This window comes from Gouania willdenowi, chromosome 12 (assembly GCF_900634775.1).
Source record: "Gouania willdenowi chromosome 12, fGouWil2.1, whole genome shotgun sequence".
NCBI lineage: Eukaryota > Metazoa > Chordata > Actinopteri > Blenniiformes > Gobiesocidae > Gouania > Gouania willdenowi.
This window is the reverse complement of record NC_041055.1, coordinates 19,926,060-19,953,901: the sequence shown is the minus strand read 5'-3', so window position 1 is coordinate 19,953,901 and position 27,842 is coordinate 19,926,060. Positions and strand designations below refer to the sequence as shown.

The window sequence follows — 27,842 nt, the reverse complement described above, 5'->3', positions numbered from 1 at the left end:
GTTGGTTTGTAACCAGTAAATGAAAGTCCCAGCACAACGTGTTCTCAAACAGAATGAGGAAATGTCTTGATGGACACCTTCAAATTGCACGCTCTGGGAAACGTTACCAAACTTATTCTATCATTCTCGACATAAACAGTGAATAAGCAAGGTTTACCATAGAACTGAAAGAGACATTTAGCTTTTTAACAATTTTCACTGGAAAAAGTCGGGAACAAGTTCATCCAGGAAAGATTTTAGGAAGTTATTCACCACCGCTCTGCATTGTCTCAATAATACTACAATAACAACAGAACAAGATAACAGATTTAGTGATTTGAACATGAATATAGATTTAAATACCCATCTCACAGCTGCACAAAGGTTGGGGATACTGTTTACTATTTTTTTTTAATTTATTTATTTATTTATTTATTTAAGGTTTGAACCCTGGATTTGGCCCTCTCTGAGATTGCATGTTCTCCCTATGAAAACCTGTGCTTCCTGTGATTTTCTCCAATATAAAGGATTTATATTCTAAGATAAAACTAATTAGACCAAATCTGACAATGTTGAACTTGAAAATAATAATTTTTAAGCGTTTTGTAGAATTTTTCAATTTATTGGTTATATATCTAATTCTGCACTATGATAGGTCGCTCTTTTTTGAATAATAGAAAAAATAACCAGCGCTGACGCTGTTTATCCCTTTAAATCAGATTAAAAAAAACCTCATTTTTATTAAGGGTACGAATACGACGGGTTCAAATGCTGTGCAAATTTTGGGTCGGAGAAAAGAGCAATTTTGCATAATTGTGCCATAGTTTGTAAGGCACGGGAAATATCCAAGAGATAAATCAGTCCCTGCAGTATCTCCGTGTCAAAATGTCTTGATTTTGGGAGGAAAAAAAAAAATGTAATTTAGAGGAATTTTGGAGTATGGTTTGTGAAAAAGTTCTTTTGACAATTTGTGAATGCAATCATGTGATAAAGGCATGGGAAAATGGCAAGCACCTGCAAATATTGTTGAATTTTATTAAATGTATGAATTTTGGAGGGACTGGGTTATCTACAACTGAATTATATGGTCATTTACTCAATGATTCATGGTTTTACTCTCTCCTGTTGTCCCATTTGGCCCCTGTGCCTTGAGTTTGACACGTGTCAACTATGAGCTACAATAAAACAAAACATCATGGTGATGGCACTGGTTTAAAACCACAAATTTTTATTCTTTTTTTTAACTTTAATTCGCAAATGTACTTACCAAATACATTGTGGATAACAAGTCTATTAAACACTTTGGATAACAAAAATAATTTCTCAAACTTACAAAACTATATAAAGACTAGCAGAGGGAACAATGGATGAGAGCAGCTTTGCTTTCCTCTCTCCCACTGGTGGAGTTTGGTCTGAGAAGGGGAGGAGAAGAGGGAGGGAAATTGGGAAGAGGGGAGGTATAGGCAGACCACCCCTCACCCTCCTACCATACACACACACACACACACACACACGCTCACACACTGACATGCACAGCTCTTCAAAGCTAAGTGGTTTTAATAGACATCCAATTACACTAAGAGATGACATCTGGTGGAACTGCAGCAGATAAATAAGGTGAGGAAAAGACAAGATTCAGTCACCTCAGCAAAAAAAAAAAAAAAGTCTAAGATAAGCAGGGGAGAGCACGGCTGATAGAGAGAGGAGAGAGAGGGAGAAGCTGAGGAAAGAAGGAGGGGGCCAAAAAGAGAGGGAGCCACAAACAGGACGAAAGAGGAGAGTCAACGCTCCCACTCCAGCATTCAGACTCTGAGAGGCAAGGACGGAGGACAGACAGACAGACAGACAGGCAGGCAGTTCAGCAGCACTGACAGACAGACGCACAACAAGAGAAGGGAAAGATGAGAGCTACAGGGCTCGGTTACACACTCTAGTAACTTCAAACCAGCTCAAACAAAACCAGGGACACAAAGAGAGAATAGAAAGGAAAGGACAGAAGAAAGTCTGGATTCTATGACTCTTTTTTATTATTAGCCTCGTGTGGATTTCTTTGGACATTTTAGGAGAAGTGGCATCATTCTTTTATCTTTCATTGAACTTTGGCTTCTTTTTCCTCATCCTTCATTAGGACTTGAGTGGAGCTGCTTTTTTTTTGTTGCTTTACATGAACAAAGTGATAATGTGTGTCTGAAGTTAAAAGTCCTCCTTTAAAGTTTCAAAGGATCGTTTCCTGGGTGCGTGCGAGTGATCAGTAGCAAAGAGCAGAGAGGGAAGAGGACGAGCTGATTCCCAAGTAGTTCTGGTTGTGAGGTGACCTGAGTTATGGATGTTGATGCATTCCTGTGGTGCTTCTGAGGGATAAACAGCGCAGAGGGGACTACTGGAGTTGGCCACAACACAGCCACCTTTAACATTACAGACTGCGCAGCTGCTACCAAACGCTCTCTGTGAGGATCTTTTCAACACCGACGGTCCCCGAGAGGTTGTGGGATTCCAGGCAGAGTGGGTTCAGGGGGAGTTTCTCCCACTTTGTCCCTTCTCTCTGCACCCAGCTCAGCATGCCCCAGCCCCTGAGCACCTCCACTGCTCTCCCAGCTCCACTACCATGTGTAGATGGACAGTGACACAAGGTGCAGCGGTCGCCTGGTTCTCCTCCCGCCCCTGCCACAGACCTCCTTCACTCCTCCTCTCCCTCGCCGTCTTCCTCCTGCTTCTGCTGCTCGGACCGTCATCCTCATCACCGTTGTCTCACGCTTCATCGTCAGACTCTGAAAACCAGAATGCACCAGGAGGAACTTCTCCTCACGTCATCATCTCACCTTCTTCATCATTGGGGCCCCTTCAGGCATCCTCGGCGCGGTTGCCACGGGCGACTAATGTGTCATCATTGTCTGCAACGGTGGTCGGGCGCCACGTGCGGAGCAGCTACAAGCATCTTCAAGGAGATGTGCGCAAAAGGAGACTGTACTCCTACCAGAAGTTCTTCCTTCGCATTGACAGGGATGGAAATGTTAATGGCACCAAAAGTGAGGATGATCCATACAGTAAGTTAATTAAAATTAATATTTTATATATTGTTGATTTTATTATTTTAACAAATAAGTGTATCAGATCTATAGACTTTACTTTTCAGCCTTTTCTGTTCCAAAGGAAAGTGAAAAACTCAGTGTCTTCTTTAAGGTCTGATATTTGTATATCACTGCCCCAAGCAACCGCAGACATTGTTACAGCTGAACTGACGACCTGTTTGCCTTCAGTGTTTTATAAAGTGTATGGTGGAAACATGGCACATGGCTCAGAGTACAAAGAGTTGGGAGTGCAAAGCAGTCGAGGCACATGAGAGGAACGCCAGGAAAGAACAAAACATGTAATCAGGCAGATAAAACCAAAAGATGGAATCAATTGGACAGAAGGTTTTTTTTCTCTGTGGATATATCTGAAATACATCAATGACCGAATCCCTGGAGAGGATGATTGTTGCTTATTGTGTGATTGAGGTGCAGATTTTATGGTTGGCATATGGTAACTATGAGGTTTGACTGTCCACATAAAGCAAGAAGTACAAGTTTGTGCATCATGTTTCCCGAATGAATGTTTTTAAGATGAACATTTTTTATTTCATCCTTCATTTTTCCTGAGAGGGATCACGGCACACAGATGCTCGATGTCAGTATCACTCAAGCTCACATTCACACGCAAAACCCCAGTTGATCCACCGCTGTGTGCTCTGACACCGCACTGTGTTTTTACTCTTTGGAAATATGCATGTCTAACTTGTAGACAAACATAAAACAGTGCAGCAACATCCAGTGCACACTCCAGTGCACTGTGGTATCAGGCACATCTCTTCAAAGCGTCCAATCTGCACACGAGCTAATGAAAATGTTCTTAACAGCTTGTAAGTCTCATCATAATCACTTATGACAGATCCTGAGCAGAAAATCAGCTGTTATCACTCTGTCTACGGTCCTTATCTTTCAGTTAAACACATCTGGAAGTTCTCCAGGACTGCCACGCTCTCCTTGCCTGTGTGCACTTCACTGCCTGAGGGCACGTTGACAGTAGTTATTGAAGGAGAACAGAACATTACTCCCACGTTTACCTGCCCAGTTTCCCACCGCATGTTCGCCACATCAAATAAGGGGGGACGTCCGAGACACATGCTGATATCTTTAAGTGGATATAATAATCCCTCACCTTCTGATGTCCAGGTTTTTCTCTTGTTTGCGCCCTTTGGTAATAGCATGGTGGGTTTGGTTGTACCTTAATTAATATCAAGTCATACACACCTTCATGCACATGGTCCAAGGTTTGCACACATCTGTCTGTGGTGCACTACAAACTTCTCCCGCGGAGAAAACACGTGCACGCACGCACACACACACACACACACACACGCACACAGACACAGTTCAGCACTGTGAGGCCAGTCTTGCACATGGCCTCCATATGGCAAAGCCCAGTTTTATTAGGGCCAGAGCCAGCGTATGCATGTATACACGTGCATGTGTGTGTACGTGTGTGCGCCACTCTGCCAGACATGGCTGTAGGACAGGCATGGGCAACTGGCGGCCCGGGGGCCACATTAGGCCCTTGATCTATTTTTGTGCGGCCCACCCCCCCCCCAAAGTAAATTCACAAAATGACTCCAATAATACACAAAAAGACAAAAGTAAACGAAAACACAAAACAAACAAACAAAAAAAACCCACAACAAAAATAGACAGAATCACTGGTAATTCAAAAAATATACAAAATTAAAGAAAAATACACAAAAAAAAAACAATACAAAAATTACACTCAAGATGACTAAATAAATAACTGAAAAATATACACAACAAAAAAAGACACGAAATAACTACAATACACAGAATGACATAAAAACACAAAAAAACAACATTAAAAAAACTACACAAGCCCTTTGTTGTTTCCTGTGTTAATGCTCAGATTTGTCATTCTAAATTCTCAAATGAAACTATGCACGTGTGCGCACACACTCCTACAAACAGAAAGAAGTGAACCATTGGTATGAAACATGTAAAAAAAAATAAAAAAATACTAATGGCACCAGGTCGAAGCATTAGAGGCCCTGGCCATCCATTTCAACAGCTTCCAGCACTCATTAAAAAGGAAGAATTGACAGGAACTTTCCACAGTGAGAAAGACATCATTCTGGAAGTGGGCTGCAAATCTTTAAGGTCCGCTTTATTCTTGGCAGCATGTGTAGTGAGCATTTTATCAGGCTGCATCTACTACCTTAGAGCAAGAGCAGATGTTTAGTGTGTTTCAGAAAAATACGTGATGGGTGAAAATTTGGCGATTAGCTGTGCAGGTGGTGTTGTGATGAAATTACGATGAAATAATGTGAGCATCTGTACATTATCAAGCTGCGCTGTATAGTGCACGTATAGGGTTTGCATACGTGCGATGCTTGCACGTAGAACAGAACGCGTGTGCCGACGGTAATATTGCACCTCCTGTTATTTTGCATGTGTTCACAAATAAGCAGAGAACAAGCTGTGCCCTTTTAAACCAAACTCAGCATGATGGCATTTTTAAATCTGGTTTTGCACGATGAAGGCTGCTCTGGGTGTGTTTGTGTGCATCAAACTTATTTGCTGTGTAATTTTGAAGTATTCCAAATTGTCGACGCTAAACATATATTTTTGGACAAATTATTAATAGATGCATGTTTATAGTTGGCGTTTACGAGAAGCAAATGACTCCTCTGATAAAACACAAATAGAAAATGTGTGAGTAGATAATGACAGGGACACAAATAGATAATGCCAGTGTGCGTACAGACGGAATTAACACTAAATATCTAATCTAATTTGAAATGCTACCAAAAGGGGGGGGGAGTAGGAGTTTAAAAAGCTAATTTCAATTATTTGAACAACAAAGTAAAATACTTTCTTGGTGCCGAGTTCAATTCCAGACTTGTGTTTTTGGTGCATCTTTTCTGAGATGTTCTGTTCAATTGTGTTTAGTTAACAGCAGATCACCTACATAGTCAAATGTGTGAGTATGATGATCCGTTTTTTATGGACTAGCAAAAACATTTAGCTCTTATTTTGGCACAAAAGGCACCAGTGATCCATAACCCTGATATGTGTAATGTGGAAAGTCACTTTTGGCTTTCATTATCTTATCTTCTCATTCGGGCTTTCCCTTTGGATGTCAATTCTGTTTAATCAAGCATGAGATGCGCACAAAGCCATTATTTAGCCTCTGATTAGGATCAGCGTGGTGGTCAGACGTTAAAAGTACTTTTTTGAAGAAGAATAAAAGAAAACATGGATGAAATAAATCGAATAATGTTTGAAAGAAAAGCTCCATGTTTCGCTCCTCAAGCATTGCTACAGTAGGAGATGACTCAGCACAATGGTGCCACTGGGATGTCGATCCTGGCCCGAGCGGTCTGGTAATGTTCAGGAGGTCTGTTTGTAAATGAGCGTCATTAACGTGTGTCAGAGGTGATGGCTGGACCTTTGCACATTAGTCAAGAAGTTGAAGCCAGGCGTCGCTTAATGTTTGGGACAGTGACTTTGAATTTGTGTTTGTTGGATTCTGAATAATCCGTGTATCATTCGTTCATTCATTATTCATTATGTAGCAAAAACATGAAAAACAAAAAAAAAAAAAAAAAAAACACTCATTTTATATCTGTTCCCAAAACCAAAATGAAAAAACGGAAAACGCCTTGTTTTTCAAATTCAAGCTCTTTTGCTACGGTACAGAAAACGAAAAAACAGAAAACAAATACCTTTATTCATTTTCTCCATTACCGATTTGCCAACGTACGTGACCCGGAAGTGAAGCGTTACACATTCCAAGATATCTTTAGCTCTGCAACACTTAGGAGTCTCTAAATCCTCTGAAATGTCCGTGAGGAGGTTCTGTGTCCAACACCAGCCAAAGCGAAAAGGACACGTTTCGGATGCACAGTTGGAAGCAGCGATCTTGTCATGCCGAACTTCCGTTAGCATAGCCGTTAGCGTCGGATGAGAGTACACTTCCGGGTCACGTACTTTGGCAAATCGGTAATGGAGAAAACTAATAAAGGTGTTCGTTTTCCGTTTTTCATTTTCTGTACCGAAGCAAAAGAGCTTGAATTAGAAAAACAAGGCGTTTTCCATTTTTTCATTTTGGTTTTGGGAACAAATATCAAATAATGAGTGTTTTTTTTTTCGTTTTTCATGCTTTCGTTACATAATGAAAAACGAATGAAAAAATGATACAGATTCTGATCGGACAGGGCATCTCTGAGTTTACTGAAAGCTGCTGTCATCACGACGATTCCTGCTTAAACCTCCAGCACAGAAAAAAACCCCAGCAGAATGCACAAATGAGAATAAATCAATTTGTTCTAAATGGGAAGTATAAAGTGTGCATACCACAGATCTGAATGTTAGGGGAAGGTTTCCTTGTCCAGGATAATTACACAGCACTGCCCTCTCTGCTCTGACCTCAGCCCATTGACCCAAGTCAGGAAGCTTTGTTAATGGAAAGGTCAGTGCTAAACATAGCACTCCAGTTCTGCTGTGGGTATATGCATCGTATTACTGCAGCTGAATTTAAACTAAATGTTGCTTTAAATGCTTGATCCTTTAACAGGGCGTACACATACGTTCCACTGCTAATTTGAGGAAGTTAACGGAAAAGATTAACACAAGATAAAGGTGTTACCTTTATAAGATAAGAGACTAAAACAAGAATAGAAAAGAAAATACCCATTGGGATTATTAATCCCATTTTTAGAAGGGACAGAATCCTGAGGTTTGACCTTTAAACAATTGTGTGTCAGGATATATGAATCACCAGCAAAAGCTTCCACAATACCCAGCAGTCTCCCATCAAACACAGCAGTCAAACAATTCAGTTTAAATTTAGAAATAAGGAAAACAAGAGCACGCCGCCAAGCAGCAAATCTCCTCTTTGTCAGATATTGGCAGTTACTGTATCTGGATCAATGATCCTGATTATGGTACTATAATTATTCACACGTTAAAGACATTCCTTCCCCATTGATAACGATACAGTACGTCCAAATGTAAGGACACTATATATTGCAATGAAATGAAACACACAATTCAAATCAGATCAGGATGAAACTCTGTGGAGCAGACATGGGCAACTTGGTCTAATGTCATGCAGCCTCCAAGAGTAAGCGTACAAAATGCCAGAAAAAATACACAAAAAAGCAAGAATATATGAAAAAAAATACAAAGAATTACAACATTGCAGGAAATGACAAGAAAACACACCAAACTACTACAAAAATTACCAAAAGAACAACAGTAATACACAAAATTACTCCAAATAAATATATATATATATATATACATGTATATATATATATCTATATGTATATATATATATATATATATAGATATATTAAAAAAAAACGTGAAATGTTAACGCAAATACACAATGACTCCAAAAAACATACATTTTACAGGAAAAATACACAGAAGAACAGAAAAACACACAAAATTGCTATAAACACTATTCTTTCCTGTGTTAATGCCCAGATTGATCATTATTCTAAATGCTGACATGGATGTTAATAATGTGGCCCCACACATTTTTGTGGCCCTCGATGTGACATAAGTTGCCCACCTCTGCTGTAGAGTAACAGAGGAACCAACCCAACAAAACCTTTCCTGTCAAAGATCGGTCAATTACGAAGCAAGATGAATTTTTTGTAATTCTGCCCATTTTTGGAACACATCCAGAATCAGTACATTGATCATTCAAAATTGAACGTAATCTTCCATGGTGTAAGGTCTATCTTTGTATGAAATGTCATTAAAATCTCTGAAGAACTTCTGACAGACAAACAAATAAATAAACTCCAGTGAAAATATCACCTCTGCCAAAAAGGTCTACAGTGTAAGAAAAGAGCAAAAAAAAAAAAAAAAAAAAAAAAAAATGTTTTAAGATAAATCTCACTCCCTCAAAATCACCATCTTATTTATCCTTCCCCCACTCTACCTTGCCACGATTGCTTTACTGTATTTTTTATTGTCTTTTTTACATTGCACGTTTATTTATTCTTCTATTTGGTGACCGAGTGTTGGTCCACTGCTTTTTTTTTACCCCAAAGCTAACTTCATATAAGTGGGGAACTTACTTGGCAATAAAGCAATTCTGATTCCCAGTTTGCAGTCAAATATGTTGCAGATTTAGCTTTTTACTACCAAAAACAAAACAAAAAAAAGTCTGTGCATCTGCATCAGCAGGAACCAGGGAGATGATTACTAAGAAAAATGTTCCGTTTGGATTGTGTAAAAATTCTCTTTCCTCCTCTCCTTCTGGATGTCATTCTTTCTCTCGCTCTCTTGCTGCATGATGAGCGTGTTTCAGGTTCTCATGGGAAAAGGTAACAGTGTGGCCCATAAAAAAGAGTTATGAGGAGGTACTGGATGCATCAGAGGTTAGTGTCAGCCTTGCTTTTCATTTAAAGTTACTTTGACATCTTCATGGACTCTTCTGCGAAGCAGCCATAAATAAAGGGGGGCCGTGCAGACGTCACATAGGGAAGCGTGTTGGGAAAATTCATGAAGCAGAGCAGAGAAAGGCCAACAGACTCTCCTGCACAAACAATAAACACGTATTAACGCACGCCCCAACATTTGCTCCCTCTGATCTTTCCTCTGACTAAACCAGGAATGTTGCTTATAACAGTAATAAACAGGACCTTACAAGAACGGCCCATTGTAAACAAAATAAAGGGAAGCCTCATTAACGTGATCGAATTAAGTCAGAATTCCCCACTTATTCACCTGATTTGACCTTTACAAAGAAACACGGATATTAATATTGGCATCACAGAGATGTTTTATTTAACATTTGTCCGGATGAGTCCCTGACTGCTTCTAGTTTAATCTAGGAACTAAACACTGTCAATGTCAATGGGATTACATAACAATGATTATCTTACATAAAAATGATGCACTTTGACTTCCACTTGTAGACAAATCAGCTTTGAGCAAACACCAGATGGATAATCAAACAAAAATGAACCATTGATAACTTTGGAGATGATCCAGAGGTTTGGAATAATAAGGTTCACTGGGTTTTTCATTTTTTAACTATTCGGTGACCGTCAGCATCTTATTTTGAGTAAGAAGTAGTATCCTAAACATACTTGGTCGTACTTTAAACTGTAGATTCAAAGAACTTATTTCCTTTTTTTTTTTCAATTCAATTAGATCTATTTGTTTTCTTTTATATTGTAATCAGATTATATCAGATAAAGAAGGTGTACAACTATAGATCAAGAAGACGAAGATCATTTGCTTGCAAAAAGATGTAAAAGGTGGAAATGGGCATTTAAAGGTTTATTATTATTGACATTGTTAGGAAAGTTTTCTGCATTACATTGTGCGATACGAGTCCCATAGATGGATGCATAGAGGTGTTTTTACTTCATTCTTCCCATGATTTCTTACATTTGATCACAAAAAAAAAAACAACTTTGGAGCATCAGTTTCAACCATTTACGTCAATTTCCGAGCAAATAATCATAGATTTATTGATCTTTGAGATGTCTTTATCTGATAACGTCAACCCCTGCTCTGCTGTGATTGTGTTGGAGAAGTTTACTGATGGATAGTTTTCTTTAATGAAGCTACAGATGTGATTATTTTAGATGTGTAAATATGCTCCTGTATTGACCACCATCACCATCTGTGCTGCATAGCTCTGGCCTCTCTGCTCATCTCCCACACAGGAGTGAGCGTCAGGGTCCAAAGGTCCCCATGTATACGTGCCCTTTAACCCCATTACTGCCCCTTCAGGGTCATTTAGGAGCATTTGTTTGAATGTCCCACAACTAATGACACTTGCACTGCAGTCATTGAAATTTAACCTTCTAGATTTCTTGTAGAGACTTTTTTTTTTGTATTTTTTACCCATTTGATTTTTGAAATATTCCAACTCTCTTTGAAAACTATGACTACATCTGTGTTAGACTTTTCTTGTAGTTTAATCCATTCCTTAACTTGCCTCTCATATGTCAGGAATAAAAATCTGAATATTAAAATGAGCTAAATCACGTTCATCTGAACACAAATCCTGATTGTTGTAATGAGCTTCTTTTGAATCGATTACCATCAATAACAATCTTTTTTCTCTACAAGGTGTATTGTTCATATTTGAACTCGATCCCAGCTTTCATTTCAAAAGCTGAACATAAAGTACACGATACCATCAAATGGAAGCTTTTTAACCACAAAGAACCATTGATTGAAAAGTGTTACGACTTTATGATTAAGCTTTTTGCAAGTTAGCACAAGTATGTAGAGATTCACTAGCGTCGTGTTTTGCAGAAAATAAAAACAATTCCCGGTAATGTTTACTTTAGAGGAAACAGTGATGGGAAAGTGATGAGCATCACTTACAGAAAAGGAAATGTGTTGCATTCGAAGGTGTAATTTTGCCTAAGAAAGGATCTTTGAGTGCAGGTTTGTGTGAAGGTAAATAAGCAAAGAGGGAAAAACTATAAATAAGAAGGATTTTGAGTGCAATCATTGTTTATTTGAGTAAACTTCATTATAAGCACATGGGAAACACAGAATGAGCAGCATATAGCAGGGAAAACAATGTGATTGATACAATATAAACCCTAATGTTCAAAGTAATAAACTTTGAACACGTATTTGAACTATATTTGTATGCATACCTTAAAAACACAACTTAAATACAAACTTAATAAAATTAAAGAGTAGCTAAACCCCTGCTTTCTGCTGACCTGCCACTACGGGGGGAAATTAAAAAAATGCTATAGCAGTAAGACACGCCCACTCAGGAAGTGCTGCGCGCAGAGACAGATGGGAGTAAACACAATGTGTCTGTACACACACACGTAGCGAGTTCATAAACTGAGATTTTGTCACTACAACCACAGGGACACACCACCTCGTGCACATAACGATAAGACGTACACACACGTCCGCGAGCACGCAGAGACAGATGGGAATACACACACGATGTGTCTGTAAATAAACACATAAGCTTGATGAACCTTCTGATTAGAACAGAAGCTACCCTTTATAGAATCACAGAATCACTGCTGCAGCAGGCTGTTTTACTCAGAGCATTAGAATTCCTCATTAAAACTGTCAATCAATGGTCACTGAGGGCTGTGATTGGAGGAAACCCTCCATCCTTTCAGCTTTTATAGGAGGGGCGGGGCCAACAGTGAAAGTTGATGACACAGGGCAATCCAAAGAATTCATTTCAGCCTCAGGCAAAATTCATTTGCAATAGCTGGTGTTCAACCCTTATGCTGCGTTCACACCAAATGCGTCTTCTGCGGCACCGGACGCGTCTGCCGCACAAAAAGTTCCGCAGGATCAAAAAATGTGAAGCCCCGCCCACCAGCGACACATCCAACTTGGTGAGTTTCACTGCCTGCTGAAGCGAGGAGCTGCGCTCCTTTTTCTCCTCTCAAACATAAACCACCAGTGAAAAAAGCCGGTGTGATTAGCGGCTAATGCTATCCTAGCTCAGTGCCGACTTTCAAAGATGAAAACTACAGAGAGAACTTTAACCTGCTACTACCACCTCCTCGCCTATTCTCCTCCACGCCAAATCCTTCCTAGTCCAGTCTTGGTTATAAAGACCGTGTCATACAGCTCCAGGTGGTCACACACAGCTTCTACTCCATGGTTGAATGGGTGAACAGATCGGTGTCCGTGTTGGAAGCCTGACGCCATCGTCAACAAAGACTCTGATTGGCTTTTGTCATGCAAACCAATCGCAGGAGTTCAATATTTTCAACTCTTGTGAATGTGCAAACATGATGAAAAATTGGGAGCTGGCTCGCACGACCAACACTCTTGAAGCGCGAATCGGACCGCACCGCCACACAGGAAAGATTTCGCCTCTGAGCCGCGTCTATCCATTGACTTTGTATGCAATCTGGTCGCACAAACATTTCGTGACGCATCCGGTGTGAACGCAGCATTAGTGGCCAGTAACTGACATTTTACATCTAAAAACGCAAAATAAAATGTTTACTAAAATTGAAAGAGCGGGACTAGGATGGAAATAGGTGGGTTTGGGGTTTAGTTACTCTTTAAGTAATTACATGCTACGAATGAGAGTCCTGTTATTTCCGTTGTATCAAATAGGGATGATTTAAAAAAAATAAACTTAATTCATATAGCACTTTAATTTCATCTAAAAGTACAAGTAGCCAGTGATCCATCATTTCAAGTTCTGGAAAAGTTAAACAACTTGAAAAAAATTGATTGCTTCAATTTTTTAAGTTCTGGTAACTTATTCGGGTTTACAGTGTAGGTGAAATTAGTGGATGTAACCACCCTAAAAAACTGGGTGCCGTTTAACAAAAGTGTATATTTACATTCTAATAGTCCTCTCAGCGTCATGTTTCACGTGCACGTGAACCGGCAGAATTTCGAGCACTTAAGCAGTGGGAGGTAAGGACGAGCATCTGTGATAGATAACATCTCGAGCTGCTTCCACATAGACACCATGTGCTTTAAGGAAAGGCCCCCGCCACCACTAACACATAACACACACACACACACCTCGTGTTCCTCTCTCTTCAACCTCTAACCCTGCAACACGCACGCCATGAAAGTGAGGCTTTTAATGGAGTCATCAAAGGCAGACGAAGGAGTCCAGAGTTAAATCCACAGTTTCATCTGCACACTTTGAACAGAACGCTAAGGAATGCTAGCTAATGACTGCATGGGTGTGTGCATGAAGTTTGCAACAAGGTGGGGTATTAAAGCCGAGTGGGGGGAAAAGTGACAATATGTCTGTCCGTGTGTGTGTGTGTGTGTGTGTGTGGTGCAACAACTCAAACCACAGGGAAAATCCGTAAGTGAAAAACATGTGAAATGCACACGAGTGTCACAGGCCTGGAAACATAACTCTCCCCATGACAGGCCTGTTAAACGTTTTCACACAAACGGCAGGTTTTTGGCACTTTATCTTGTTACAAAGTCAACTTTAATCAAGGAAGCACCATTTTTTTCCTCAGGGTGTTTTATTTCCTCTCTACCTTCAATCACTCCGTGCAGCATCACTCTGATCTTCAGTTGGTTTAGTGCCCAACTGTTCCAAAACATGTGTGAAATAACAGTCCGTACGCTGTGTGCGTTCTGTGAAGCAATCTCAGATTACGCCGGTTGGGATGATGAGCTGCTATCGGTTAACTAGACCATTAAACCTCAGCTACAGTATGTTAAACAATGTTTGTGTTTGATTTCTGAATAAAGTCGGTTTGGTTCAGTGCTAATTTTGTAGACTAAAGACTTTAATCATAGTTTTTATCAACTACTTTTTTTTTTAAATGACAATAACTAGACAATGAAGAATCAAAGAACGTGCATGAGAGTAAAAACTATGATTAATAAAAACAATTGATGAAATTACATCACATAGGATGAAATCCAATCAGAACTCATGTGGTTAAAGATTCAATGGTAATTATTATTAGTTTTTTTTTTAAATGCATAAACTCTTCTTCTTTACATTTTAGTCGACTAATGTTATTTAGTTGACTAAAACTAGACTATAACTTAAAAAGTCCTGATTTATTTATTTATTTTTCATTTATTTGACCATTACATTAAATGTACCAGAGTTAGCCGAATGGACAGCTGTTAAAAGTCACCCTAAAAACTAAATCTATCCACATTAGTACAATAAAAAAAGTCACATTCATAAAACCTTATACTTCACCTTACAAAAATGTAAAATTCAGTGTCAATAATTAGTTCAATATATATTCCAAATATGAATATGAAAAAAAATGCAAGATAACTGATGACTATCAAAGCTGATGACTACATTTTGACTAAAACTAAGTTGCATTTTTATTCAAAAGACTAGGACTAAAACTTCATTAAAGTTTGCTGTCAAATTTGTTTTGTTTTTTTCATTCAGTTCTAGAAATCATGCACATATTTAACAGTGTGTATGTCTATGGAGTGAAAGAATAATGCAACGTAAAGCGTTTTATAAATTCAATGCATTATTATTATTATGATTATTAATGTTTGTGTCAGAAGCGGAAATAAAACCGCTATGGTGGAAAGGAAAAGGCAGTACAATTAAATCTACAGTGAGTGCAGAAATGGCTGTCAAATAAAATAATACACTTCAAAGCGCAAAAAGCCAAATATTAACTGTTTAATCAGATTTATAACCCAAAAAATCTGATCTGAGCAAAAACAAAAACTGAAACGCCGTCCGTCTGCAAAAAGCCTTTATCTGTTGAAACTTTCTGGTTGTGCTGAGAAATCAGAAGCAGGCCTCTGTTTTCTCAGCTTCAGAGGAACCCATGAGCCAGGATCGCTTTAATGTGGCCACTTAGCACAGGACAATACTGTTGTCAACCACATCAGGCTAAACCAGGGATGTCAAAGTCAAACACATCAGAGGGCCAAAAAAACAAATTTGCTACAAGCCGAGGGCCGGACTGGTTCAATGTTTATTAAAACATATTAAAATGATTGCACATAACCTATTGAACCAAGACCTAACACAGTGTACTGTATTTTATTTAACTATGTGGTCTTTTTTCATACTGACACAGTATGTTAGATTTCCTTTAGTTTCTTGAGTTTTTACTGGTGTTTTTTAGGACAAAACCTTTTATTTTATCCCCCAATAATCAAAGCACGCAAGTGTAAGATGAGTCTGAAGACCGGGTTTGTTCATATAGGTTTTGGTGGTTTTATAGCGCTGAGCTTTCCACCCAAGATTTTTTACTACTATAAATAAATAACTTTTTTTTTTTTTTTTTCTGTCACTAATTTCGAGTGAAAACATTTTTCAACAGGCTCATAGACAAAAACAAACTTCCTTCAAAGAAAAATCAAATGTCCCGTACATTAAATGAATAAAGCAATATTTTCTTATGGCTCTGTCAGTTATTTCAAGGGAAACATTTTCAACAGGCAAAAAGCAAACAAGTAAATGTCCTTCAAAAATAAAATATGTTCCTTAATATCAAGATAAATGCATAAATGAAAATGCCTGCATTATAAGCTGAAAATGCAATATTGTGCTGCTCTATGATCCTACCAATTAGGCTACGCTTTCAAATAGTAAAATGAGAAAATAAAAAATAAATAAATAAAATCAGTTGTATTCTTTCTCATGGCTCTTATCTGAAATTTTCCCTGAGTCCATTAACTGAAAAATAAATATAAATAAATAAAATACAAAAATCTATGGCACAGTTACAAAACAATACTTTCTTCAAAGAAAAATCACGTCTTGTAGAAACAACTGTAAAAATTTAACTGAATTAAAAACTAAAAATATGTTAATGCTCGGTGATGCTCACTTGTCTGAGACGGAGCCTGATACTTGGTGGTGTCTCATCTTTTGTACAAGTTCATCAATGTTCGGGGTCAATGCTCTGAGCTGAGCAAATCCTCAGGATTGAGCCAAGGTGCTTATCAGTAAGACGGCTCCTGTGTGATGTTTTGTTTAGCTTCATCAAAGAGAAAATTTGTTGATTTGGGCTGATATAGCAACTTCTTGTGCCACAATAAAACTAGCCTTGACAGCAGCCTCGCTTTGTGATGTAACTTTTGTGAAAAGAGCCTGCCGGGACTTAAGACCTCGTTTTAATTCTTCAAACTTCTGTAGCCTTTGTTCCGTGTCCATGTTCTTGTCTTTGTCTTTGTGTTTTTTAGACGTTTCATAGTCCCTTCTTAGATTATATTCTTTCATTACAGCCACATTTTATCCACAGAGAAGACACAGGTTTGCCTTTTACCTCCGTGAACATGTAATCTGCCTCCCACCTGGCTTTAAACCCCCTGTTCTCACCGTCCACCTTCCGTTTAGCCATTATTGGGGAGGGGGGTTCCTGAAAGTTGACATCTGCCCTGAATGATGATGAATGAATGAATGAAACCGAGGCCCACTTGCGGCACTGTGGTGAGTTCGCGGGCTACCGTTGCATTGTGGGGAATGGAGTTTTGGTGCGTGCAAAACAGTAGCAGGCGGCTGTGGCCTGTGGGCCGGCTCTAATACTAATCAAATATCATCCCGGGGGCCATAGATAATTAATTCGCGGGCCGGATCTGGCCCGCGGGCCTAGACTTTGACACCTGTGGGTTAAACCAATAGTTCAATGTTCCCCAAAGCACACAGTACACAGCAGTTTCTCCTTCAACACCGTGTCGTTATCAGCCGGCCGCGAGAGACGGATGATTTTTCTCAGACCTCAATGGCGAAAAATCCTAGACAAAAGTGAGTCAAATAATGCAAATAAAAACCGTCTAATCCAGTTATACGCCACAGGTGGCCTCAAATGCTCCGTCAACCAAAGCCACATCGACTATTTTAGCTTTCATATCTAGATTATGACCTTTTCTTTTGTTTGGCAGTATCAGCACTTGGTTATTATATAAATATTTTACAATTAACACTGCAAGTTGTTACAGTCCACATAATTATCATTTAAATTATCTTTTTTTTTAAATCACCTCAATCTTGTCAGTTTACGTGAACAGCACTTTTTCTTAAAGGGCCCATGTTACGCTACATGGACTCTTCTGTGCTTTAAACGTGATAAAGGGCTATTTGTGCTTCATACACATGTCCAAAGATTGATTCCCTCAATCATTAGTTAGAGGGTGATTTGCTCCTTTCTTACTGCAGGGTGAGCCCAAACACCTCGCTCCAATTTGATGACGCGTTCCCACTTTGATGACGAATTTGACGAGGCACTGAGCTGGAGAAGCCACGCCTCCAGGAAGCTGTCTGCCGTGATTGACGTGTAAACAGACACGCTCACGAATGTGCCCATTGAGCATGAGCTCGGCTACGGAGTGGGTGGGAGGAGGGTGGGCCGTCCTCTGGCTCTACGTCACCATGTGGGGAGGAGGAAGTCAGTGTCCCGTCTATAGACACGCCCACTCATGATTATGCATAAGTAGGCCGCAAATCAGCCCGTTTGTGTAGAGTTGCTCAGAAAGTGACTTTTCAGAGGCTAAAGCTCTGGAAAACAGGCAAGTTTGGGAAAATAAACCTCAAATACTATGTTTTTGGGGTTCTTAGAACAAATGGAGATGTGTGAAAAATAGCGTGACATGGGACCTTGAAGTGTAGATCAGCACATTCATTTATTTTAGCTTGAAACAGTTTTTTTTTTTAATAAAGGGATTACAACACTTTTTAAAAAAATAGGATTCAAACAACTCTAAACGCTGATGATAGAGTTGATTCAGAGCCGTAAACAACCCTGATTCTGCCCCATTTAAGGAAAATGTGCATCATCAGATTAAAATGTCACTTCAGTTCCATATATAATTTTGTATGATTTTTAACTCTTATCTTTTACCTGTTAATCTGATCAACATGCACAATGACGAGCACAGCAAGCAATTTTATTCATTTTTAATAAATAAAACATTTGGTTCACAAACTAACACACAAAAAAGAGATTATAAAACTAATTTTGTACAGTTGTGATTCATAAGTTGCATATTTAACACCTGTCGTCTTATTCTAACTATTTAAACCAAAACCGCACTTCACTTATTATTCACTGTACCGTACATTACCAATACTAAGGACAATCCATCACCTGACAACTACTGTACGTACGAAAATGAAATCAGACAAAGTGCAGAAAGTAAAATGTGTTTTTTTGGCACAGGATGGGTGAACAATGCTGAGTTTGCAAGAAGAGAACACACTTTAGTGCCCATTTGTAGCATATTATTTCAATCATTCAGGCATAACAACAACAATATACCATCTGGTTGATTGTAGCAATAGTGTTGCATTACAATTTTTGCATATTTAGCTTATTGTCAGTGTGAATAATCAAAGGCCAGGTTGTTCCCTCTTAAATAACGATGATATATGGTTTAAACAGAATAGATTTAGCCATAGTTTACTTGGGTTAATCAGCTACAAAGTGTTTATTACAGAATATGTCTACAAGGTACTACTTCAGGCTTTTGTTCCTGTGGAAAATATCCCACATTCAATGGCACAAAAAAAACTCTGGTAAATCACGTTTAAAGTCTTGTTTTTACTCAGTTTAACTTTTTATATAGGATTCCTTAAAAAGTCCAGGTTTTATTTCTCTTTAGATTCTAATCGGTAAATGAAAATCTTTAGAAATTCGCAATGTTTTTGTTAGTCAATCTGTGTTTTCTTTATGCCAGTGACCTTGTGTGAAAATTGTCAAATAAAGTGGCTTTGAAAATAATTAAAGCTGTTAAAAAAAAAAAAAAAAATCACATCCATATTAAATGGGTAGTTAATTATGGGTAATAATTTTACAATTTATTTTGTCTATTTCTCAAAAAAAGAAAACAGAAACCTATGTAGAGTAGTTTAAGCAGTCAGCCAGTGATGTTGTTTTTTTGTTTTTTTTAGGCAGTCAGATATAAATGAAACCTTTCAACTCATTTTATTTCTTCAGACTTGGGAGAATTTATGTCAAACTTAAGTGACAATTCTTCACAACACAGAGAGAGACCTCTGAAGGCTTTTGGCGTGCAGTAGACACTCACAGCTGGTCACCGTGTCGGGGTCACTGAGTGAACAACCGCAGTATAATCTTCAAAAAAAAAGCCCCTGGATAAACAGTGGAAACATTTTCACAACCTCCCTTAACCTTTAGGTTCAGCTGGAGTCTCACTGACCGTGTTTCCAAAGGGGCCGGCCGGGGGTGGATGGGAGGTCTGTCTGTGCGCGTGCGTGTGTGTGTGGTTTGTAACCAAGTTGATCATCCCAGGAAATGACTGTTATCTACATTACACCCAAAAAATATCAAAATAATCACAATGAAATACGATCTAAATATTTCTGTATTGCAAAAAGCATATTTTTGATGATAAAAACACATTTTCTGTATTTTCTACACCTGGATTAGCTTGTACAGGTTTGCGAGTGTTGAAATATTTCAATGTTACAGTTTTAATTGGAATTGAATTACAATAATTCATTTGGGAAAACTCACGTTTATTGACTTGCTATATACTTAATTTTTAAAAATATTTAATTCAAAACTGCATCATTGTTTTTGGTTCATTTTCTTATTTCATTTTCAATATTTATTATTTTATGATTACCATCATGCAATCGAGGAATCAGTACTATTTTGAATCTACAGCATTGAGAAAATCATCAAAACAAAACCAAATTAAAACATCATATTAAAATGGATCCGTTTTGAATTATAACAGTTGCCTCTGCAGCAGCTTTAAGGATTTTGATTGGATCTCGACCAATTTTAACACAAAGACAATCATTTAGGATTTACTAAAGTTGGGGTCTACCGAATGATAGATTCCTAAGGAAGTACAAACATCAAATCATACCATTTAATAATAACTCCTAGTAACAGAAGACTCGAGCACTAATACAGCAGTAAAAGGCAGTCATCATTTTATAGCTCTAAACGTGTAAAGTTGTGCTGAATTAAAGCTACTGAGCTACTCTTTGGCAACAGAAGCCGTTAAACATCACCGTGCTCTTTATGAAGTTGGTAATGAACAGTTTGGTCCTTGTTTGCAGGCCAGGTTGTGTTTATTTAAACTTGTTGATCCACCGGTGTCGTGGTTTGCCTTTGACTGGCTGAAGGCATTTTGGCTCACTGTTTTGGTAGTTGTTGTGTTAGTCTGTCAGACACAGCTGTTTGCCCACAGTCACTTTGCCAAAAAGTGATGGAGCAAAGGTTCACTCTTTTTTAGCAAAGCAAACCTTCGTTTTTTGGTCTTTCTATGTTGGATCATTTGCATTTGAAAACTTTTAGTGACCTACACATAGAGATCAACTGTACTTTGATGCCCTCAAGATATAAAACTCAATCCAACCATCTACATGTACAGTATGTGCATGGTATCATTAAACCATGTGGCTTAAGATCTTTGGGTGCTCCTAGTTTTCAAATTAAATCATGGATTTGACAAGTTTGGGATTTTAAAAAAGTCAAAGTCTTGTGTTTGATGGAAGCACACTAAAAAAGGACAAAATAATGGATATTTACATGTAAAATAGCACAAAATTTGCCTGAAGAAAATTGAATGAATTGATAATTTAAGACAATAGGGATTTTTGCAGCATAAAGCAAAATGCTACTACTGTACCTGTAAAAAATGAATAAATAAATAACTAAATAATATATGATTATAATGGAAAAGAGATTTTATTTTGTGTTTGTGTTTCTGTAAAGTCCTGCACTGAATGTCTTCAGTTCTCTTAGAAAATGGACCAATGGATTACTGTAATGGTGCTCAACCGTAAAGGTATTATTTCTATCAAAGATGGTGAAATGTATCCTCCTTGTGCAAATTTAGCTCTTGAAAAAACACATCTATAGTAAATATTATCAGGCAGCCAATATCTGCTATAACAATATTTTTCTTTGGAGAAGCCGAGCCCTGAATCTCCTCCTCTGCCTTCACTTTTCCTCCAGGTAACCTTCACTTCCTACTGCCCCTTTAGCTAATCCTCTCAAACCCCTGATAGTTTTATGGCTTGGTGCGGCTGACTTCATGATGGGAGAAGAAAGAAAGCTGCAACCACAGCTTAAACCAGTAATTGGTTCAGGCTTGAAAACTGATACGGACGCCTTGACCTCTTGCCAGTCATAGAGCCTTTTTCCGTCGTGCTCGTGTGCCTGCCTGCACTCCTCATAGTCCGAAAAACAAACATGGAATGCAGAACTGTTTTTCCCTGGCTTACACCTCGGTCCCAGGGCATGAAGCCCACGGGCCGAGCAGCTAATGAACAGGAGGCAAAAGGCTGCTCTGAGGTCTGACTCTCACATCGGGGGGAAATGTGTGAGAGAACTGGACTTCTCTTGTTGAAAGGAGGCTGAGATGTTCCAGGTTTCTCAAAACTCTACTTAAATATTTGTTGGGGTGAAAATCTGGATCCACGAACTGAGAAAATTGCACTGTTGCTTATTTTAACCTTAAAATATCACACTTCAGTAATTAATGAGCTTGAATCCCTTTACTTAGTGGTAACCTAACTGTATAACTAATTAAAGATTTACAAATGTTAAACTATTACTTATGGTTTTGAATTAAAAAGCAATGCATTTGATTTTGTAAAATAAAACTATTCATTTTCCCAGTCTGGTACACTAAATGTCAAAAGATTACCTAAAAGCAGCAAATGGAAACCATCTAAACAAACTGATTTATTCAGAGATTCATGTCTGCTTCTTGCTCTTTCTCTCTCTCTTGTGTTGCTCTAGGTATTCTGGAGATCAAATCTGTGGACGTTGGAGTGGTGGCCATCAGAGGGATTAGCAGTAACCACTACCTGGCAATTAAAAAGAACGGCATCCTTTATGGAGCGGTGAGTAGCACTTTGACTAGAGACGATTTGCTGTGTTTGTCACGCACTCACGTGATTTGTTTCTGACTTCATATTGGATGGCATTTATAACTGCCGTTGGGAGAGTGTTATAGTGTATTCCACCATTAAAATAGCTGAACTAACAGGGGAGGGGAGCAAGGGACGGACAGACGGACAGGAGCGGAGTGCCACAGTCTGTCCTTGGGGGGACGAAGGCGTCAGTGAGGATGCCTGCAACTGCCCCAGCTGCGGTGCTGGCAGCCAAAAAGGCAATGCAATGAGGGAAGTAAAATAAATCAAAGAAAATTCAATAAAATAGCATAAATATGGGTAGAAAATTGCTTGTGAGCAGCGAATGTTTTTTTAATACTTCACACATCTGGAGTTACTATTAATATTTAATTAAGAGAAAACATGTATAGTGATAGTAAAAGGTGTGTTTCACATTTATTATACCTTTTAAAATTATTATTTTATTGAATTTTTTGGGGGTGCTTGAGCCGTTCCCATGATAAGGGGCGGGTGGCTCAGATTGATTGCAGAACAATTCTCAAACATGCATAACCCCGGAAGGAACCCAGGACAGCAAAGTGTGTCGTAGTCCCAAAGCACAACATTACTCATTCACCCACTCACACACCAATGGGACAGAGCTTCCACGCAAGGTGCTAGTCAACCATTAAGGTTCAGTGGCTTGCCAAAGCATGCTTGGACACACAGACAGGTTGGGCCTTGGGATCAAAGATCAATGCCTTCTGCAATTCACACTAATTCTTGCAACTAACAGCGTTCTTTATCAGCGTGCAAGCCAAGTGATCCACAGCTGCTTCTTTCCAGAGCTCCACAGAGAGAATGAAGGACAGGTCAGATAGAGGAGGGATTCGACAAGGTATAGCACTTAGCACTCCGACAGAAGGGGCTTAGTAGAAAAGGCCGGGGGCTGGGAGCAGACACGGGCCAGCCGTGGACCAGCCTAGTTCTGCTAAATCGGGGGCCCTGTTGCCCTTGAACACGATCTTTTCTACACCCACACAACAGTTTGAAAACCATGCTATCCAAAACTATAAATGTACTTCCAGCATTGCCATCCAAAATGGCATTGTATACAAAACATAAAAATAAAAATCACGACGTGTGACGAAACCAACATCATATATTTCTCACAACCCCCTGCAATAGGTTTGTGTTAGTTCTCAAATAATCAGATTTTTGTTGACAGATCTCAAAACTGATAAAGTACAGATTATTCAAAAACAATCTGCGTAAATGTTGACTCTGGCGACTAGATTACATTCAAAATCAATGTAAACGACGCAATGTCAAGTCAATTCCCTTTGCTCAAAGTTGAAAAATTTGAACTTTTGAAGCGACTTCAAGCGACAACTCCGTTACAGTCATTACGTCTTTAGTTTAATTTGGTGTCGCTCAGTGAAGCCCTGCTACATACTGGTTGATAACCTCCCTTTGCATCTCGAGAGATCAGATTGACTCCAGGGCCAACCTCCGTTCTGTCCCACCCTGCCCAGACTACATGTAAGGGACCATTAAGGGAGATCTGTTGTGATATCATATTATCTTATCAAATAATCTTCTTGTTATAGCAGCATGAAATGAGTAAATGAATGTCTATATGGGCATCTTAATGAACCCATATCATGAGCTAATTTTAATGTTTCAGTAAATGTTCAGGGTTTTTAGGGTCGATTTTTACCACACATACAAACCAGTGTGTGTCAACATATGCTCCCCATGCTACCTGCCTCTCTTGTCCCTTCCATTCAGAAACAGGAAACACAATCCTTCAGTTTCCCTGTTCACCTTCTGTCCCACTGGGAAGGGCAGCCCCTGTTTCATCTGTTCCATCCCTCCTTTTCAACATCAACCCACACCCACCCACCTTCCCGGCCCCTTTATACCATGCATTTGAAAGCCCCAATTTTCAGCAGGTCTCTCTGGAGTCACACCACAGGTGAAATGACACACGATAGAAAAGGGAATTAAGGCTTTTTTTTTTTTTTTTTCCATGGCCTGAAACTGAATTCCCATGACGTCTTCTGCTCAGTGCAACACAAGCCGGAACGGCACAGCAGTGAGAGGCTGGTGTTCCATTACACCTGATGGGTTCACACAGTGCATCCTTTATTCAAGAGTAATCAGTTGAAATAGTTCATCACAGTTTATAAAGCTCAGTCCCACTATGAGCATCTCCTACCAAAGAATGCTACATTACTATCATTGCATCACTGTGTGAAAAGTTATGCTGACAACACAATTCATTACTTTTTATATTATTTCAATGAAATGCCAGACAGCACACATACCTATATACTTAGACAATTTTTAGTTGTGCTGAGCATTTCGGGCAGAGTGTTTATCAAGTATTCCCAATTTGATTTTGGGAACATTCAGTTTCACCTCTGGAACTAATTTGAACAGCTGGAGTGAGATGCAGATGGAGAGAAGAAGGCAGTGTTCCCTCCAATCTTTTTTGTTCTAAAACCAGTCAGCAATCACTTTAGTAATGTAACAAAACATGATGAACGTTTCCATGCACTTTGCTAAAACCAGACCTGGACATACACCTACACTTGTCTCCCACTAACTCAATCCGGCTGCAGAAAAAAGCTCAACACTTGCAGCAAACACAGACTCATGTCTCGTCCTCACTCTTGACCTTCACATCAGCACATTTCATGTGTTGATTTGTGTTGTCACCAGAAAAACGTAACTTGTCACCGTGCATTGAAGAAAACCCAAGTTCAACAAGAAATGCTGTGGTGCAACGAAAAAGACTCAAATAATCAATTATTAAAAAGCATCTTTGATGTGGTAATAATTGTCAAACTAAGTTAACAGTGAAAAAAAAGGCCAAAAACCTCAGATTAGTCTTATTCAGCTGCAAACACCAGGATCTGCATTTTATGGCGCAGTGTTAGTTTAACCTTGGTATATTTGGCAAAAAAAGTAAGGTTCCTTAGATCTGCCAAAAGTTGGTAGAAACACAAAAGCAAAGTGCTAAATTATACTGAGGACAAAGAGTGAGGCCCACATATGGTGCCCTTCAGAACACTATCACATAAAACACATTTACTTACATCATAACTAAACACCCTACTTTATATATTTTGCCATATGTTTTTTTTTTTTTTTTTTTACTCAATCAAAACTACAAAACAACAAAAAAGCCTTTATGATTAAACAAGAGCACTCAGATGATGCAAACCCCGCCATGTGCCAAATATTCTCTTTGCCAGATATTGGCAGTTATCTGGATCAGTGACCCTGATGATGGTAACATAATCATTCACACTTTAAAGAGCAACTAAACCCCAAACCCACTTTTTTCTGCCGAATACAAATGTATTTGAGTATTAACTAGTGCTGTTGATTGATCCTAGTCCAACTTTTAACAGTTTAGTAAAAGTATTATTAATTTTGCATATTTAGTTGTAAAATGTCAGTCACTGGCTTCTAAGGGTTGAACGCCGGCTATTACAAGTGAATGTTGCTCTTGGCTGAGACGGATTCTTTGGATTGCCCAGCGTCATCAACTGTCACTGTTGGCCCCACCCCTCCTATAGAAGCTGATAGAAGTCCTCAATGAACATTGATTGACAGTTTTAACAAAAAAGTCTAATGCTCCATGTGAAACAGCAGTGATATTTTTGACTCTCTGCTTTTATAGAGCAGATTATGCGCTACTCCGAGGGTTCATCAAACTGTGTGTATCCATGTCTGTCTCTGTGTGTGCGCGAACGTGCTTGTGGTTTGTGTGTGTGTGAAGCCGTGGTGTTCTGAGGCTAATGGTGAGAGTAGAGCATGGACTTGTTTGTGAGTCATATAGTGTCTGTGGGGCTGTGTGTGCTGCGTGCTTATGTTTGTGAGCTGTGTATTGTGTGTAGTCGTTGAGCAGGTAGCGGTCTGCCACTGCCAGCGTTGACCGTCTGCCTGAGTGGGCGTATCTTACTGCATTAGGAGTAACGCCCATAATCAAGGCATTTTTTGAATTTCCCCCCTTGTGGCCGTTCAGCAGAAAGCAGGGTTTTAGTTGCTCTTTAAAGACATGTGGAAATGTCTATCGCCATTAATAACAATAGAGTACCATAGGTCCAAATGTATGGACACCCTTGGGGAAAAAAAAAAAAAAAAACCCACAATGAAATGCTTAATCCAGATTCAATCCAGATGAAACTCGGTGGAATCGGTGTATCCTCACTTCATTTCTCACTGTTTCACAATGCCACAAATGAAGAACATGTTATTATATCATATTTAGAATGGAAGAGGGTAAAGTCTGAAACACGACAGTTGAGCTCATTGTGTATGCTGTCATAATTCTTTGTATTTATGCTCTAGCATCCCATTGACACTCTTTGCTTTATGTCTGCAGAGGGACTTCGGTCCGGACTGTCGTCTGATCGAGCGCATTGAGGAGAACAAGTACAACACCTATGCTTCAGCTGAATGGCGTAACAAGAAAAAGTACATGTTTGTGGGACTGAACGGCAACGGAAGGCCAATGAAGGGAAAGAGAACGCGGAGGAGAAACACAGCCACTCACTTCCTGCCCATGGTGCTGCCTGCTGACTGGAATTGTCAGCAAACTGTGGGGTAGCAAATAGTTCCTCTTCTAAGGTGGGGCTGCGTTGCAGAGTTAGCTACATTGGACGGATCTGAATCTGATCTGTATGCTGCACTGAGAGATTAACAAAGGAAACATTTTATCTCTGTTGGACAAAGACATTTCTATTTTTTAAAGAAAAAAATAAGATATATCGGTATACAGTGTATATAATATTTTCTGTTTTAACTTATAAAGTACATCGGCACAGTCAGAAATATAAAAGGAGAGGACCTTTGTGCCAAAATGAGATTCCTAACTCACATTACTTGATATGTGTACATGTAAAGTTTGTGATGGAAATTAGAAATAGAAAGGTTCAACGATGTAAGAAAGAAGAGCAGAGGAAGTATTTGAGCGAGACTGAATTAGAGAAGGAGAACGGGCGACGATTGAGATGGAGAATGATCCGCAAACAAGAACACATCAGCAAGTCTGACACAATAATGTTTTTAATATTTTATTTATTTTTGTGTATTATTTAACATAAAAGAACAAACACAAAAAGGACATGTTTTTGTCTTTTTACCATTTATGCATCTCTTTTTGAATACTACTCATTTAAACCTGAATAAATATAAAAAATATATTTGCCTTTAACTTGTTTGTCTGGCTTTGATTTCTACAGAAATCCTATTTACGGTTACATTTGAATACTAGTGGTTCTTTATCTGCTTACAAATATAAAAAATACAAGTGGATGACTGAAACATGATAAAATTGCAACAAGTCGCTAAGTAAATGTCTTTCATTTCTTTGTGAATGGCTTTGTATCCAACACAATAATTTGGACACAATGTAGTGTATAAGCCTGCTGAACACATAACTTCTGTTACAGGAAAAAAAAAATATATATATTTGGATTTAAGGTGTAGAAATTGAAATATCCTGTTTTGCTTGTATCAGTAAT

The 27,842-nt window shown here is 38.8% G+C and overlaps 1 protein-coding gene across 1 annotated transcript; it reads left to right on the top strand.

The window, feature by feature from the left end:
- The first annotated feature begins 1,502 nt into the window (after positions 1-1,502).
- On the top strand, positions 1,503-27,532 carry fgf10a (fibroblast growth factor 10a). The gene is made up of 3 exons (XM_028462870.1): positions 1,503-3,023; positions 22,208-22,311; positions 26,702-27,532. Exons 1-3 carry the CDS (start codon positions 2,585-2,587, stop codon positions 26,924-26,926), a joined length of 768 nt encoding a protein of 255 aa, XP_028318671.1. The 5' UTR covers positions 1,503-2,584; the 3' UTR covers positions 26,927-27,532.
- Positions 27,533-27,842: the final 310 nt, after the last annotated feature.